General features: G+C 37.4%; 1 protein-coding gene across 1 annotated transcript in view; it reads left to right on the forward strand.

Annotated features, from left to right (window-relative positions):
* SEMA3E (semaphorin 3E) overlaps positions 1–16,230 on the forward strand; it is a 132,600-nt gene extending 116,370 nt beyond the window's left edge. Inside the window, exons 13-17 of the mRNA XM_051795285.1 lie at positions 1,112–1,153; positions 4,206–4,372; positions 10,012–10,079; positions 11,760–11,899; positions 14,419–16,230. Coding sequence (XP_051651245.1) covers positions 1,112–1,153; positions 4,206–4,372; positions 10,012–10,079; positions 11,760–11,899; positions 14,419–14,871 — 870 coding nt within the window. The 3' untranslated portion in view covers positions 14,872–16,230. The remainder of the gene's footprint in view (positions 1–1,111; positions 1,154–4,205; positions 4,373–10,011; positions 10,080–11,759; positions 11,900–14,418) is intronic.
* Positions 16,231–17,203: the final 973 nt, after the last annotated feature.

A 17,203-nucleotide genomic window follows, 5' to 3' on the forward strand; every position in this document is an offset into this window, starting at 1 on the left:
GCCTAAAAAATCTGAAAGTAGTCAAATCTATAATAGCCATGCGCAAGAAATTTGTCAATTATATAGTTATTATATGACAGAAAATCTTAATTTTCAACTGATGTGGAGTTATGGCCCAAGTACTGAAGCGTATTAAAATAAATCAGGACTGCTGTCTTTCTGTTTACGTGCTTGGAAGTTGTAATGTGACTTTTAATTAGAAACTTCTTGCATTTTATTTCATTTTCCCTCACATCCAAGTAAGTAATTAAAAGAGGATAAGTGTACACATGAAAATGTGCCTGCTAAAACCTTGGAAACTTAAATGAGGTCCAGACAGAAATAGCCCAGTCCTCAGAAAGGCTGAATCAGTTAATCTGTCTCTACAGTGGGCAAACCTAAGTCCCAGTGAGGCAAAACTCCATTCTGCTTAAGGATAACCTGATTAAAGCTCAGTGTTTGATATGTGACAAAGCTAATATAATGAAATTCTCTTAGTGAGCATTCATGTCAGGTCACAATAGCCACATAAAGCAGGAGGCTAAGCTACTTCAAACTATAGGGAAAATCTAACATCAAAAGTTAGACATTTAAATCTGGTACCTGCGTTTAGGCAGAGTAACTACTGACTTGTTTCCTGAGGGGGGATGGAAATCACAGAATTTGCCCCTCTTGATAAAGTTTGTTTTTAATAGACCTATTGGGGGCTATGTGTTGCTCCAGGAAATCTGAGCAGAGGGCAGAGAGGACAATGGTAAAAGAAGGAATTCCTGCTATTTTTATCTTATCTTCAATGAATGTTTTGTTATGAAGAACACTCCACTTATCACTCTCAAGTAGGACAAAAGAGATTCAGTGGTGGCAAGAGCTAATGTCATGTTTGACAGGGAAATTGTAGTGTTCCTGTAGCTCTGATAATCCTGAATTAAGTGTTGGTTGGTTGTTTTTAAATACACTCTTTTAAAGTAATACTTCTGAAAGTCACAATTTCCTCACACTTTCCTTAAAGGAAGTAAAAGTATCTTGCAAAGCTGAATGTAATAAGTAAATATCAATGCTATTTTACCTAATTTATTCTCATAGCAAAAAGACATTCTTTTTTCTAAGCAAGTAAATATTTCCTATTTTTTAGATGCCAGTTCCTATTATTTCTATGGAAATCTCTTCAAAAAGGGTAAGTATTTGACATGTTTGAAATGTGAAAGTTGTGACTCAATGTAATGAAGCTGTAAATGGTATAGAAATAGATAGATGCATAGATAGACAGATGAATGTATGTCATCTATAATGAGATCTGGTCAGATACATGTAATCCTGTAATACAAACTTATGGTTATCTGCTCTGTTCCTTTATAAAGCACGCATGTTTTTCATTTCTGATGTTAAATACCCTTAGTTTACACTATCTTGCATATCAAGCACATAAAACCCAATCTGTTTCTTGAGTTACTGTCATAGTAATCACAGTAGGGATTAGCTTGGTGAATATGGCAACTCACAGAAGAGTTCCTTTCTGATAAATGCAGATAGATTTCAGCCCAGGGGGATGTCAGTACAAAAAAACCTTGCTGGGTCTCCCACATAGTCAAGTGCCCAGTAGGGCTGTTTGGATCTGAACCCCTTTTGAGTTTCTGCTAGTTTCTGCTAAAATAAACACCCAGTTTATAACTCTTGTGGGTAGATTCTTATCTTACTATATCATTGTATAATCTCAGTGTGAAACCATAATAAACGCTCAAGGATAGTTAGATCTTAATGTTAGACATCAGATGTAATATGGGTGCACATAAACACAGTGAAACAGAAGTAACAAAGGATGACAATTGCATTAATAGGAGATGTGAGTGTGCCCCAAAAGATTATTTCAGTTTTGGTGTCTAGCCAATTTACATTCTTCCTGTACGTAATGCAGAAAGAAAAATCCTCTGATGGTGATTCAGAGGAGGATCTTGGGTCTAAGTATTCTGAATTATTTCCTGCATCAATCTTTTTCCATGGACTGTGAAAGCACCTCTGGAGACTAGAGTGTCTAACACGGCACCTAAGTGATCATTTGGAGAAAGAGTCAGTGTCATTTCAGACAGTTGCCTTACCTTTAACTCTCAGTCAATTGGCATGGTAAAAGGATTATGTTGGAAGAGTAAAAAGGAGATACTTTATAAAAAAATGAAGTAGTATTCTTCCATTACATCCATCTTCCAAGAGGGCTGCTAACTCCACTAATTCAAGGTATATCTGGAAAATCTGGAGAGAATTGTAAGAAAGCCACAAAAGCAATCCAGTGGTTGAAGAACAAAAATTTTTATGAGAAGCTTAACTTTTTCAAGATATCAAAAAGAAAAACTGAGTGAGAACAGGAGAGCCAGATATATATTTTGCCATGTGAAGTGACTTCCTACTGTGTGTATGGGGATTCTTGAACACTGATGGTGAAACAATATAAGATTTAATAACCAAATTCAGCTTGCTGAATGCGGATAAACTTATTCTTGAAATGGAATACAGTTTTCTGACACTGAGGACAATTAAATGTTGGAATACATGTTAGGGACAGGGCTGGCACCGAGTCATTTTGTCTTTAAAATCAGCAGAAATATAACTTAGCTGAGTACATGTGAAAAAAATTGTGTACCTTGAGCGTTTTGGCTGGTTTCCTTTCAACTTGGAGTGACTGAGCCTGTGGAGATCTCCTTGCTGGCTATGTCTCAATATCCTTATAACACTGACCAGTCTTCACCAAGTCATGGTACAATAAAATACCACATTTCAGGGCTGAACTACTTATCCCAGCAGAAACTGGGAAAGAATGTTCTTCTTTGATGTTCAGTTGGCTAGATATCAGCTGCTTTTTTGCCCTCCTCCAATGAACCAAGACTTAGAGATGTCTTTACCTCTGCTAAAAGATGAAAGAGAAAATCCCATCTCATATGTCTCATTGAAAGTGTTGTTTCTGTCTTCTGGACAATCACAATGCAGCCTTTGCAGACAAAAAATTCTCCTAAAACAAGTATCCTAGGTTTCTTCTTCATTCCAGTTGGCAGATTGAGTTCCTGCTACTATCATCTGGTTTATCTCAGCAGAAAACTTCTTCAAGCACTGCTGTTACCAGCCTCTCCTAGTTTCTTCCCCTGGCATCTCCGAATGTTAAATTTTATGATCTAAACAGATATAAGAGTTATAATTAGGAAAAAGAATGAACTATCTGGATTAAAATTCGTGTCTTGTGATAGCCTAAATGAGCCGTCAGTATTTTCCAGAGTTAAGTAATTTTAAAATAACAGATTTTGAAAGCTTGGTCAAAGAGTGGGAATTATGGACTAAGTCTGGCCATTAGGATAAGCACAGTTTAGGAATCCCTTTTCTGGCTGGTAAAACTATGGGAGTGAGCTGTGTATAAGTAGTTTCTATTGCAGTGCACACTGCATGTTTCTGTGTTCAGGCAATTTACCTTCATCAATTGCAGGACTTTTTCTCAAATTCTTGTAAATATAAACTATTCTTTTCTGAATTTATTGTGCCAGCATCTGAAATAATGTTTTGATCACCTGTCATTTGATTTGAAAAGGACATTTATGTGAACTCAAAAGATTCATTAGTACTAATCCTGAAAAGAACCCCAAACATTACAAGTAAACATTGAAGAAGTAGACAGTGACTGGTTAATTTGTAAGAAAAGACTGCACAACAGGAAAAAAAAAAGAAATCTCTCTACTACTGTGCGTGTAAATGTGTGACCGTATTTTAAGTAGCCACATCAAGAGGTAAATTTACTTGAATACTCTCATTTTAAAATGGAGTTTGCTTTTAACTCCTGCATATTTGAACTTCTTCATTTAAAGTCTTTTATGTTAAGGGATTTTTTTGCAGATCAATTAGGTGACAGAGAAGTGAAGAGGGAGGCACTGGAAAATATCTTGAGGAAGGGAAAGATATGTAAACCCCTGCCTATTCAAACACAAAGCTTACAAAGCTGAAAGTTCAGAAGCGAGGAAATGCCAAAACAAACTTGTTCATTTTACCTTCTTTCTGTTTCTCTGTCCTCATGTAGGAGAGTTTAATCTGTAATCAGATATTCTTCTACAGAGTAACTGTGCCTCCCTCAGGGCACAGGCTGGATGCACAACCGGCAAGCAAGGATAAATCTAACATTTTTTAATAACTGCATTGGTAACAGAAGTTTTAGTGGGAATTTTAGAATTTAATCTTATATCGTGTATTTTTTACAGCAACAGCTCTATGTGGGCTCCGAGTCAGTCATAGCACAGGTGAAGTTCCACCAGTGTGACATGTACGGCACAGCCTGCGCCGACTGCTGCCTCGCCCGGGATCCCTACTGCGCCTGGGACGGGATCTCCTGCTCCCGCTACTATCCCACAGGAGTGCAGGCAAAGAGGTGAGACCTGCTGCTTTTTGGATACACTTTTTTGCAAAATATCTGCATTAACTGCTCCTACTGCAACACAAAGTACTTCATATCTCCCCCTCATACAAATAACTGAACAGTGAGATGCCAGCTGCTAATTTATTAGCATAACCTTAGGGGATTACAAGTAGCCAAATGCACAGGATGGCATAAAATGCAGTCCCAGAATATTTTTATGAATAAAGCTAGGTCACTTAGGAATTATTTACATTACACTGTAAACAAGCCTTAATTTCTTTATACACCTTTTCATGTGCAGAGAAAAGATGCTTTACAACATGTATTATACAACAAGTAAATAACACTGCAATAACATATATAACAGAATTTCTAAAAAAAAAAGTAAAGAAGAATATGTGTTAATAGTCAAATACCTTCACCAGTCAAAATCAAACCAGAGTTTCTGCAAAAGCTAAGGTTTAGATTAGGTTTTTTGCAGTGAATTGAAAGGCAAGTTACTCTAGAGACCATTTCAAAGCACAAACAAAATTTAGGTGCCTTAGTTCTTCCCTTGGGGAGACTATTCCTCTCTATCACCATTCACTTATTCATGGTTCTTAGCCTTCAGTCCTTCCTGTAGTCATTTCCCTATCTTCTTCCCTCTCAAACGCAGGTTCTGCAATTCAGCTACACAAATCAAGCTTCTAGAATATGCATGTTTTAATCCAGACCATTTTACAAAACTTAGTCATCTCTGCCACCAAAAGAGAGTAATTTCTAACCTGAGTGAGCAAAACTTTTGTAATGTATAATTCTTTCTGTGGCTTTTTTTACAATTACTGGTTCTGCAAAGACATGCTTAAGTATAAATTAGACCTAGAAGGACTGCAAGGATTACAATGAATTGAGTAACTTCCAGGGAGAGTTTTGAAAACTAGTGGAGGTGATCAAGTCAAAACCAAGTTATAGTATCCCAAATGTGCTATTGTTTCTTAAGGAAAACTAGGAAGGTACGTCTTTTTTTTTTGTTTTGTTTTGGTTTTGGGGGTTTTTGGGGGGTTTTTTGTTTGGTTTTGTTTGTTTGTTTGTTTGTATTTTGGTTCTGTGCATCTTATCTTTCCATGAACCTGGATCCACTCAAAGAAATGCAGGCTGACAATAGCCAGGCCCAACACACATTTCTGTAGATTTTTCTAAAATATAATTAGAATAAGGCACATTAAAAAGTAAAAATGAGAAACACAGTGTATGACTCAGCATAATTAAGAATCTCTTGTATTTACTGCACTAAGACATAGATTAAACCAAGTAGGAAATGTACACCACTTTTACAAGCAGGATTGCATAGTCTTCTTGTGCCTCTTGTAAGTAGACTTAAAGGGAAGTAGTGGGCTCTGGTTGTCTGCTTAGTGTGAGATGAGTCTGGTTAAAATTTTCAGGCCCTAGATTAAGAAAGATGAGCAGTTATATAGTAGGCCGGAGAGATTAATGTCCTACAGTATAAGTAGAAATTGAATTAACATAATTATAAAGCATTCGGGTTACTCATCTAATGATGTAAAATTCATTTGAGGAAAGGAGGGCTTTAAAAATCTCCCAGCAGCCTGCTAACAGTATCACCATTTAAGTTGCTCTACAGGCTACTTATTGTCCAAGAAAAGATAAGAGAAACTCACTCTGCCCTAACTCTGTTGTACATGTTTAGCATATTTTTTGTGTAAGACAATTTCCAGAGCAGCAGCCTTTAAGTCCCCTGACACACGCATTTATCCAGGGCTGAGTGATATGAGCAGCACCCCAGGCACCTTCCTGTGCCTTGTGCCCCCGACATTCAGCAGGTCAGTCTCTAAAAGAAGAAAATGCTGTTGCTATCACCCTCCTTCTCTTGAGATAAGCACTGCAGTGATGGAGAAGGGATTTGCACTCTATTGAACGTTCTTGAAGTCTGCAAAACTTGTTTTACATGTAAGAGTTTGGGGAACAGCCAGAAAGACTAACAATGTTGAGAGGCACAGATGGTATTTGCTTTGTTCACTTTAGCTCATAGGTGAAGCTCAGAGTATTTTAAATTTGAGAGCTTACACTAACTGCATGGTAAATGGGGAGACAGGAGAGCTGCCTGGGGCGTGTTGGGAACTTGCCTTAAGTTGCTTCCCATCAAATACCAGGTGAGGAGCACTGCTGGAAAAGGCAGGTCCTGGTAGACTTGGAGTTTTCTGATACCAAGTGGCACAGAGCAGCTGATAACCCTGCCATGGCTTCCTTGGACTCCAGACAGAATTAATGCCACATCCCAGAGCGTTCATATATTAATTTGGCCTTGTCCAGGACTCCAGATTCCTGCTCAAGCTGTACATGGTGATACATGTAGTGTGAGTGCAATGGGCATTGGACAACATTGGTTTCACATGTTCCTGACATCCCTCCCTTCATTGGGACTCATGGAGCTGTGCCTTACATTACAACACCCTTGAGCTGGCCTTAACACCACCTCTGTTTGCTCAAATGTGGCCCTCATACTGTATATTTAGGTGGACTTTTGACTTGTAAGAGCAGTGCAGCTGGTGAGTAAGAGTGCTGCTCAAAACTCTCTTTTTAATTCCAGTTCTACTGATGAAGAGTTGAACTGAGGCAGAGATGTACAGTATGTCCTCCCACTTTGATTCAAATGCTATCTACTTTAAATCCTAATGCCTCCAAGGTATAACAAGTGTTTAGAGAAACATTAAATAGAAATCTGTAAACTAAGGCATGTAAAGGATTTAAAGAGAAGTGAAGCATAAATAGAAAAACCCTCTGCTTGACATCTGGGACTAATTTTTCAAATCATGAAAGTCTTTCTTATAATATCTTGTACATGCATAGCCTGGATAAAATTAATTAAATGTAGGATTTAATTAAAGACAAATAAAAACTGAGTCCAAAATCCCATATCTTGATCCTCGGAGCACAGCACACCCCAATTCCATTGTAATTACAGATGTATGGCTCCTGCATGCTGCAAATACTTCAGATACCAGAAGGAATTTCTATTGCATTCAAATTTCATTAAGTTCACTTGAGAAGGTATAGGTCCAGAAATGCTTTAGTTCACTATTACCTCTGCAGTCTGATTCAGACAGGTTCAGTTTTGATCTAAATAAGCACTAAATTCTACAAGTGAGATTCTTTGCTCTGCCAGCTCACTGTCTGGGCTGAAAAAGGGCTGAAGTAATTTTAAAATGCCTTTGAGCTTGGATCTAGTGTGATTCTTTAGCTAATTTTTAGAAGCTGACAGTCACTCCCCCGCCTCCTCTCCCTGTCTGGCCTCTTTCTCCATCAACCACTTCACCAGCAAGCACACAGTCTGCTGATTTACTTATGCAAACTGCAGTGGTGCCTTTTCTCCTCTAGACTTTTCAACTTTGCCTCATCCATTCCTGGGAAATAATAAAGGATCATGAAAATGATGGTGATGGTGATGACCACTGTATTCCTTTCTTGCAAATCATTTTTAATAAGTTCCTGAAAGCACAGAGTTACAGACTGAAGTCTAAATTCATGAAATTATAGATTGCAAAAGGAACTTCCATGCATTCAGTACATTTTCTAATCACTGAAAATTGCTTATAGTAGTTTATCTCAGGGATTGCCTGGTACTCTGTTATTCACGGAATTCTGAATAAAATTATTTCTAAGAAAAAAAAATACCAGGCTTATGTCAGTACTTGTGAAATGAGTTTATCTCCCACCATCGCCCTCCTTTGCAGCACCTCATTCCATTTTTCTGTTCTCCTCAGGGAAGTAGCAAGTGAAGGCACTGGTAAATGTATCTTCCCCAGTCTTCACACTCACAACAGTGAAATTCCATCAAACATTTCTTTTTCTTGAATGGTACTGACGACTGGAGAAATAATCCCATTTAACAAGACTAAGATTTTTTTAGCTGGACAAGGATCATAAGGAACTGCAGACTGAAGAGAACATGCCTGCTACCTGTCCAGTTCCTGCTAGATAGGGCTGCTGGTCATCAGGGTTTTCTTGTTTGTTTTTTTTTTGAGGCTAATGCATATCCTATAGAGTTTATGTATATCTGTGCAAGACAATGTCTCCTTCAAGCAAACGGTGTACACAGACATACAAATCTGGTAGCATAATTATTCAGCACTGACACTTTGCAGAGTTATCAGTAGGCATGGCTGCAGCATTCATATATTGCAATGACAACTCCCAGGCCATGATAAAACCCAGTTGCTATCTCAGAATCTCCATTTTTGTTTATTAACATGCATATATTTTTAGAATTTCTCCTTAAAAGGCCCCACTTAATTTGCAGATTCCCCTGTAAAAAAACAATGGCAAAACATTAGTTCTTCTCTGAATATCAGTAGAGGTTAAAGCTGTCCTCTTGGTCCACCAGCACTCTTGGATCAGGAGTCCATATGGGTGACAGAACTTGGAAAAGAATCAGTGTCTACTGCCAGGTTAGAAATGTGATGAGTAACATCTATGGACAATATCTTTAAATAGTGTAAATCTACATGGTCCCAGTAAATTCTGTTTGTATCAAATAAAAATTCTGTTTGTGTTCACTCAGCACCAGAGAGAAAAATTGCTTCAGTTAAATGCAAAGAATAACAGAACTCTTTGGTTTGTTTCTAGCATCTATAATTTATACTGTGCACATGCCTGCTGTGTAAGATTTGCTGCACTGCATATTTCTTTTCTTAATCTGTTATGTATGGCATTGGCAATACAGTGTAGAATTACTCTTTATGCAAATATAGGAAAAGTATCCTTAGTAAAACTAAATTTCATGTTGTAGAACATACTACATCTGGCAAGGTATAGCATTCCAATAAGCTCTTTTATTTCCCAAGTAAGCAATCTTAATCTTATTTATCAGGACACTCAGAAGTAAAAAAAGCCACAAAAAAGCACAATTCTTCTGGGAATGCACCATATAATCATGGTTTTCATTTTTTCTGTAAATACCTATAAAAAACACAAACCTCAAAACTCAGACTGATTTTTCTCTCAAAAGCACTTGCAATATTTCCACGTGGAAACCAGGGCTCCCAGGTTCTGATTACAGTTCTGCCACTAGTTTGCTTTCTAGGCATGGACAAATCATGAACCTGTCTGTTTTTCTGTTGAGAAAAATGAGCTTAGTAACTGTCTGTTACAAAGGTAAAATAAAATAAAGTATTTCCTCTTTGTTTTGATATTCTCAAGTGAAAAAAAAATAATACAAGAGTGAATGTTAAAAGAACTACTATTCACATACATGGGAAACTGTTCTAAACTAAAAAAGGAAAATTTCCTTGTTTTCCAAAGAGAGAGAGAGAGAACCAAAATATAGGCTAAAGGTCCCTTTGACTGAATGATGTCCAGTTGGTTCAAAGGATCTTGTTTTGTTATTTATAACATCTGTGTAGTTATGTATAAACTGCATACACAGTTGTGCCTCTTCTCTAGACAGATGTGTTTCTTTTTTTCAGACGTGAGTCCCAGTAGGTTGAGTGGAGAGAAAATGCCAGTGTGTAAATGAGTACTTCTCACGACAATGTTAATTTTTTATAACAAGCAAGATTTAACTCCTTATGTTTATAACTAATGCCACTTTAGCATAACCCAACAGGATGTAAGCTAAACATGTTCTCTCAAACAATTCCATTTTTTCCCTCCAGACGTTTCCGCAGACAAGACGTTCGGCATGGAAATGCAGCGCAGCAGTGCTTTGGCCAGCAGTTCATTGGTAATCTATTCAACACTTACAAATTGCTAGTAAATGCCTGGAATAGACAGCACAGATTTTGCCAAGAGCATGAGTCAGACCACAATCTCACCTGAGCTTTTTTACTGGCATATTTCAATGTTGTTATAAGAGTTGTGGGGATGAGCGCACACCATCCAGGTGTAAGGATTTACCATTTCAGGTGCATCCATAATGTTCATGTGGTACTGCAACCCTGATATTCAGACTAAAGATGTGGATAATGAATCTCAATGGTTCAAAGAGGAACAAAAGCATAAAGACGGAGCAGGTATAAGAAATAACGAGGCTGCATCCTGAAAAGGATATGAAATAATGTCAGGACACTAAGCCAGAATTTAAGGGGCTCCATAGCATAGACGTGAGTAACCACATGCTAGAACAAAAATGTGTATTTATGATCATTATCAAGATCTGCTTTAAAAAACAAGCAAACAGACAAACAAACAAACAAACAAACAAAAACAAAAACCCAGAAAACAAACAAACAAAACAAAAAACCAAAACAAAACCAACCAACCATAAAACAACAACAAAAGACTTCACACAAACAAACAAACAAACAAAAATCAAACAAAAAAAAACACACACCAAAAAGAAAAAAAAAAAAGGAAACAGAGAAAAAGATAGATTATTGTGTCTAATGCTGTTGTCCAAACCTTGGAAAGTGATGATTTCAAACACTGGTATTGGAAATAACAAAACAGAGAGAAAACAGTTCCTTGGATATCCTTAGTATTTCGCAGGATAACACACAATACATTGATAGAGGAAAAGAAATAAACCATAAGAGGTTCTTCTGGAAAGATAACCAGAGAAACAATATTTTAAATATTAGATACATATTTTACGTGAGAAAGCTTTGTTAAAATTGAAGCCTATTGGAGGATATAGTACATTTTGGAAAAGCATATCCCAATATGAAATACTAATTATTCAGGAAGTTTAAAATACAACAGAGAAATCACAATTATATCAAATAGTGTATTTTCTTAGGGTATAAAACTAATTGGTCTCAAGAATCTTTCTCACTACAATGGAATAAGATGATTTCATTAATGAGGCCATTGGCTTCCTCCAGTGTAACAACTAGCTAATCTTCCTCCAGATATTTTGCTGAATGGAAAAGCAGAATTGAGTTTTGATTAAATTCACTCACCTTGTTTTTATTAGCACCCTTGGGCCAAAACTATGCTTTCATTTTACACATGTTTAACATGGATATATATAATATTGGTTAGAGTATTCATAGTTTTTCAGAGTTTCATTTTGCAAAAGGTTTCGTGTTCTATTTGTACCCCTAAAAAATTGAATTATTTATTATATTTAAACATACATCGAATCCTTCTGTTTCACTGAGTGAAAATTAAATTAACCATTCATAAGAACCAGGCCCAAGCAATTAACAGTGTGAAAGGCTGAGATCTGTTTCTCTGTGTATAATCTTAGGTGAATCATGGCACAATTTGATCAGACGCTATGAGAGTCTGGGATGATGGAAATATTTATTTAGCAGGTCAGATCTTCACTAGACATTACTTTTCAGTCACTATCTGATTGGATCTGAATCAAGCTTCACTCTTAAACATAAATATATCCCAAATATGGAGTGTAACAAGTATTTGCAGTAACACATTTTTGAAACATTTGTTTTCCTTCCAGGTGAAGTCCTGGAGAAGACTGAGGAGCGACTTGTTTATGGAATAGAGTACAACAGCACCCTTTTGGAGTGCACCCCTCGGACCTTACAAGCAAAAGTAATCTGGCTTGTCCAGCGAGCACATGAAACTAAGAAGGAAGAGGTAAATATTCTTATGTACTAATCTTTATTTCAGTAAAAAAAGCCTGCTGTTAGGAATACTACATCTTCACTGAAAGGCCTGTCACCAGTTGCTGAAATGTATGTGGGTCAGGGAAAATCATTATGTTCATCTGGTCTCTTGAATTAATAGACCTGAGAATTTCATCTGATGTTTGCATTTAGCATCTTGAATGCAGATGTTAGAAATGTAGTGAAGCTTACTTAAGATCTCAAAACAAAAGAGAATCCACTACTTTTCTTGGTGTGTTATTGAAGGGATGAAATATGAACATATTACTTCCAATGTTAATCTAGCTCAACATCCACTCATTCCTGCTGCCTCACCTGTTACATTACAGAATCTTCTGCAAATGAGTATTAGTGGATTCTCTGCCTCTTTTACATATATTTTCCTATTATGAAAATGCTCCATAAGTGTTAATATATTTACTCCTCAATACCTCTCTAATACACATCACTGTATCTATCACCACTTAGAATATGGAAGAACATGGGGAGAAAAGCCTTGGACTACCAAAGGATAAGGATAGTTGCCTTACTGCCTAGTAGCTAGGCTCTACTGCAAATGTGAAATCCAGGTTTAGCCACGGACATCTGCAGATCTCTGCAATGGGACTCCCTTGACAGAAAATATGGACATTTATGATAAAGACATCTACCTAGGAGCTAGTCAATGTAGGCTGCCTTTGAAGTCAGACCAGATGATGTTGCAGTTACAGCCAGTGGTATCACCTTTTGGTCAGGTAAAAAGTTACTAGCAAACCACTGAAGATAAAAATATCCAAGGCTGACAGGCTATGCTTTAAATATCTAAATTTAAGCAAAATGAATGTCATCCCTATTTCTGGTACATTTTTTTTCCCCAAAGTTTTGTCCAAGTCCCTAATGTCTACATGGTTTTTCACACTTACCAATTCCTCATGTATTTAGCTGGAAGATCCCTATCTATCCATAAACATTCTTCCAACAGAACTATTAATCAAGTCTTTCACAGAAAATGATGAACTGTGAGGCAGTGAGGATGTACTACTGTATACACATCCCGTTAGATCCACTAGACAATGGACACCATAAGTGTAAATTTGAATAGACTCTAATTTCTAATATCATTAAAACATTTGTTTTAGTATTTCCCCCTGAAAGTTATTCCATTTAACCTGAATAACTACATGGTTATTAGAAAAAGAAAAAGAAAAGCAAAAAGTAGTTGAATGGTAGAATCTTACAATCATAGAATGGTTTGGGTTAGAAGGGATGTCTGAGGATTGTTTAGTCCAAACACCCTGCCACAGGCAGGGACATCTTCCCCTAGACCAGGTTGCTCAAAGCCCTATCCAACTTCACCTTGAACACTTCCAGGATTAGGGCATCCACAGCCTCTCTGGACAACATGTGCCAGTGTCTCACTACCCTCACAGTAAAAGAATGTTTTGTTTTCGTCCAATCTAAATTTTACCCTCCTTCAGTTTAAAACCATTTCCCCTGTCCTGTTACAGGACCTGGTAAAACATTCCCAACTTTCTGAAAGAAGTGAAAGGTCACAATAAGGTTTCCCCATGGTCTCCTCCTCCAAGGCGGACAACCCCAGCTCTCTCAGTCTTTCTTCATAGGAGAGGTGCTCCATTCCTCTATTCAGTTTTGTGACCCTCTTCCAGGCCCACTCTAGCAGGTCCATGTCTGTCTAGTACCAGGAACCTCAGAGCTGGACACACTATTGTGGTTATGCAGCCCAGGATACAGTTGGCTTCCTGAGCTGCAAGTGGACCTGGCCAGCTTTCATCCAATTTCTCATCCCCCAGTACCCAAAGTCCTTCTCTTTGGGGCTGCTCTTGATCCCCTCATAACCCAGTACTTCTGCTTAAATTCATCACCTTATTGTTAAATAAAAAACTGAGGATATCATTCTCCTGGACTCTCCTGCTCCTGGATTAGACAGCTCAGTGCTCCCTACTCACCATCATCTGAGAAGTTCTTGTAGTCAACAACTCGTCCTTGGGAACTGTACGGGGAACTTAAACACCAGACTCAGAATAGAGACTTAAGATCACAGTGGTCCTACCATGCAAGTGTATAAGAGAATTCACAGCAAAACTTATCAGTGATAACACTTATCAGTGTTATCAGATCAGCTGGCAAATGCCCATTTGTTTTCCATCCAGTAGATTATTTGTATGTTTCTAACTTATTTCCCTCTGTGATTTAGCCACAAGTGACTAAGCCATGCTGGGAAAACAGGAAACTGTCTACTCCCCTATATGTTCTTCCATTATGTCCAGATTCTTTAGATTGCTTTCCTTTCACAGCTCAATCTCTTCTTTACTTCAAGTGAATATTTTTGTTATAAGAAAGCACTGTTAATTAAAGGTTCATGGATCTCTAATCTTCCTCTCAAAATTTAATATGAGATTCATGAAAGTACAGTTCAGAAATAACTGCACTGGTTTAATGTAATAACAAAGGCCTGTGCTCTATAACTGCATCTTTTTTTTTTTTTTTCAGGTGAAGACAGATGACAGAATAATCAAAATGGACCTTGGACTTTTATTCCTGAAGCTCCATCGTCTGGATGCAGGGACTTATTTTTGTCAGACAGTGGAACACAGCATTGTTCACACTGTCAGGAAAATCACCCTGGAAGTAGTCGAGGAAGAACGTGTAGATGAAATGTTCAATAAAGACTATGAGGAGGAGATACCTCACAAAATGCCATGCCCAATGCAGAGCAGTATACCTCAGGCATCAAAGCCATGGTACAAAGAATTTCTTCAACTAATAGGTTACAGCAACTTCCAGAGGGTGGAAGAATACTGTGAAAAGGTGTGGTGTACAGATAAGAAGAGAAAAAAGCTGAAAATGTCCCCCTCTAAGTGGAAATATGCCAACCCTCAGGAGAAGAAGGCAAGGGTCAGACAAGAGCATTACCGGTTGCCCAGGAACATAGCTGACTCTTGATGGACAAAATCCATCCACTGTTTCTGAGCAAAAGGACTTAAGTAAGAGGGAGAAATCAGTCTTGATTTGAGTAAATTACATAGGTTTATATATATAAAATATTGGGACTGAAAAAAAATGCTATGGTAAGTTATATTGTACACATGATGACTGTTGAGAAGCATTTTAAACAAAATCTTCTCGTTCTAAGTCAATGCATTAGGGAGGACGTGACAATCTTCAGACTTTGAGTGCTTGAATCAGTCTCCTGTGTGGACCGTGTTTGTGCTGTATATTGTTGCACATGATGGCATATTTAACAAATTCGAATAGCTAAGCATTCACAAATGGATGAAAAGTATAACACATTTCTTTGTTTCACAAATTTCTCATGCTTCTGAAAATGGCACGTCTTAAGATCTTTCCTTTTGATTGTGACCTGTCTGAGTTTATCACTGAGAACAATGAGTTATGTTAATACAGTGTATTGCTATTTCTAAAGGTAATGAAGGGAAATCCTATTTACTTCCCACAATTTTTTTTTCGTATCAATCATTCATGGAGTGCAATGTGCTCTCACAGCTAAATAATATTGCCTAGTAACTTGATGTAAGTCAAATGCATGCTGAGAACACAGACAGAATCAAATTCATCAATTTATCTATATAAGAAGTTGAAATAATGGTTTAGATAGAAAACGAGTCCATCTTGTGTCTAGTACATTGCATTAGTGATTACACGAATTAAAGGATCGCCCTCTTGTGGCAAAAAAAAAGCAAAACCTGATATTAAAATTCATTTACTGAGGAAATGTGTATAAGCAGAGAAGTATTACCAAGATCCACAGCTGGTTTGTTTTCAGCAGACACTTCTAGTCTCCATGTGCTAAACCCACAGATTTAGAAGGCAGTGTTGGAAGTCATTTATACTGGAAAGGTAGCATTTAAAGTAAGCGATGCTTTATGTTGTTAACGTGCTTTTGGGGTAAAACGCAGTCATAAAATGTTAGGATGTAGATTAAAAGCAAGAACAGCATTATACAGCTGTGTTTCTATAGTTTCAGGATCTACTTCACGTAAATCTTTTCCTGTTATGTGATCTCTGGTCTAAAGGGCTGCTTTGCTGCTCTTGTGAGTGATACCAGGGGATACCAGGGGAGATCAAAAGAACTAAGTTGCTTACAATTTAAGTCTTTCAAGACTTACTATAAAAAAAAATATTTCTTTCTTTAAGTACAAAAAAACAGATGCAGAAAATGCACAAAAATTAGTATTTCGCTACCTGAGAAATCTATATTACAATATGAAATGTATATTGGATTTTTTTAATTGGAAATTTAAAAAAAAAAAAAAAGAAAGATAGGGAAGTTATAAACACAAATGAGTCACAAATGACTTAATTTCTAAACTGACAATATGATGCCAGTAATGGAAATAACCAAGCTGATACAGATTTTTGGCCATCAAGAAAATATATAAGGGATTCATCAGCTCCAAAAAGCTTCAACTTCTAATCAGGAAATAGTGGAAATTAACAGTTTGGATAACAGAGGCGTGTGGTTTGCTGTGTTAACAAATGCAGCAATCAGGGCTAACCCAGTGTTGTTTTCCAAATAGGCTGTTTGTAAGAGGAGCTCACAGCTGCTGTCAGGACCATGGAGCTCTGCTGTGCTCCTCTGGAAGTAGAGACTGTCCCGGTGCTTCAAAAGAGCCCATGGGCACACTGTCAGCAACTGGAGTATGAGGAAAACAGTGTTATCACCTTGTGTGGGTGTAGCAGCAGTTAGATCTTTCCATCAGCCTGCTAAGAAAATCAGTTGGTCTGAGAGTTTGCACTTTGTTTATCCAGAACATCTGTCTAAGAGATGGGACCAGACACTCTGCACATCCTTGCATGAATTCATGCAGTTGCTAACTTTGTTCTGATAGAGGAGACTGGATGAATTCAGTTTTCTGTGACACTTTAATGGAACTCAGTTGCAGTTAGGGTCCTGTGTTTGTTTGGAGCTATATGGAAAGTGCTGTCACTGAAGGCTGTGGCAGGGAACATATGCAGAACAAGCCTCCCTGATTTATACTTAATCCTCACTGACATCCTTGATGGAAAAAACATCATTTTAAAACACTACTGAAATCATTTTCTGATGAATTATAGAGTCCACTTCTTTTAAACATCAATGGGAATTATTTTTTACTTTTTGATTAATTTGCAAGTACCTAGTGCCAAATGTATCATTAATGAACTATTAGAAAAGAATGACAGCATCCCAGCCTCATGGAACAAATCATAGAATCATAGAATCAGCTGGGTTGAAAAGGACCTCTGAGATGAACAAGTCCAACCCTTGATCCAC

The sequence above is a fragment of the Manacus candei genome, unplaced genomic scaffold (assembly GCF_025592945.1).
Source record: "Manacus candei isolate 608988 ecotype Guabito, Panama unplaced genomic scaffold, ASM2559294v1 h1tg000042l, whole genome shotgun sequence".
In the NCBI taxonomy this organism is placed as follows: Eukaryota; Metazoa; Chordata; class Aves; order Passeriformes; family Pipridae; genus Manacus; species Manacus candei.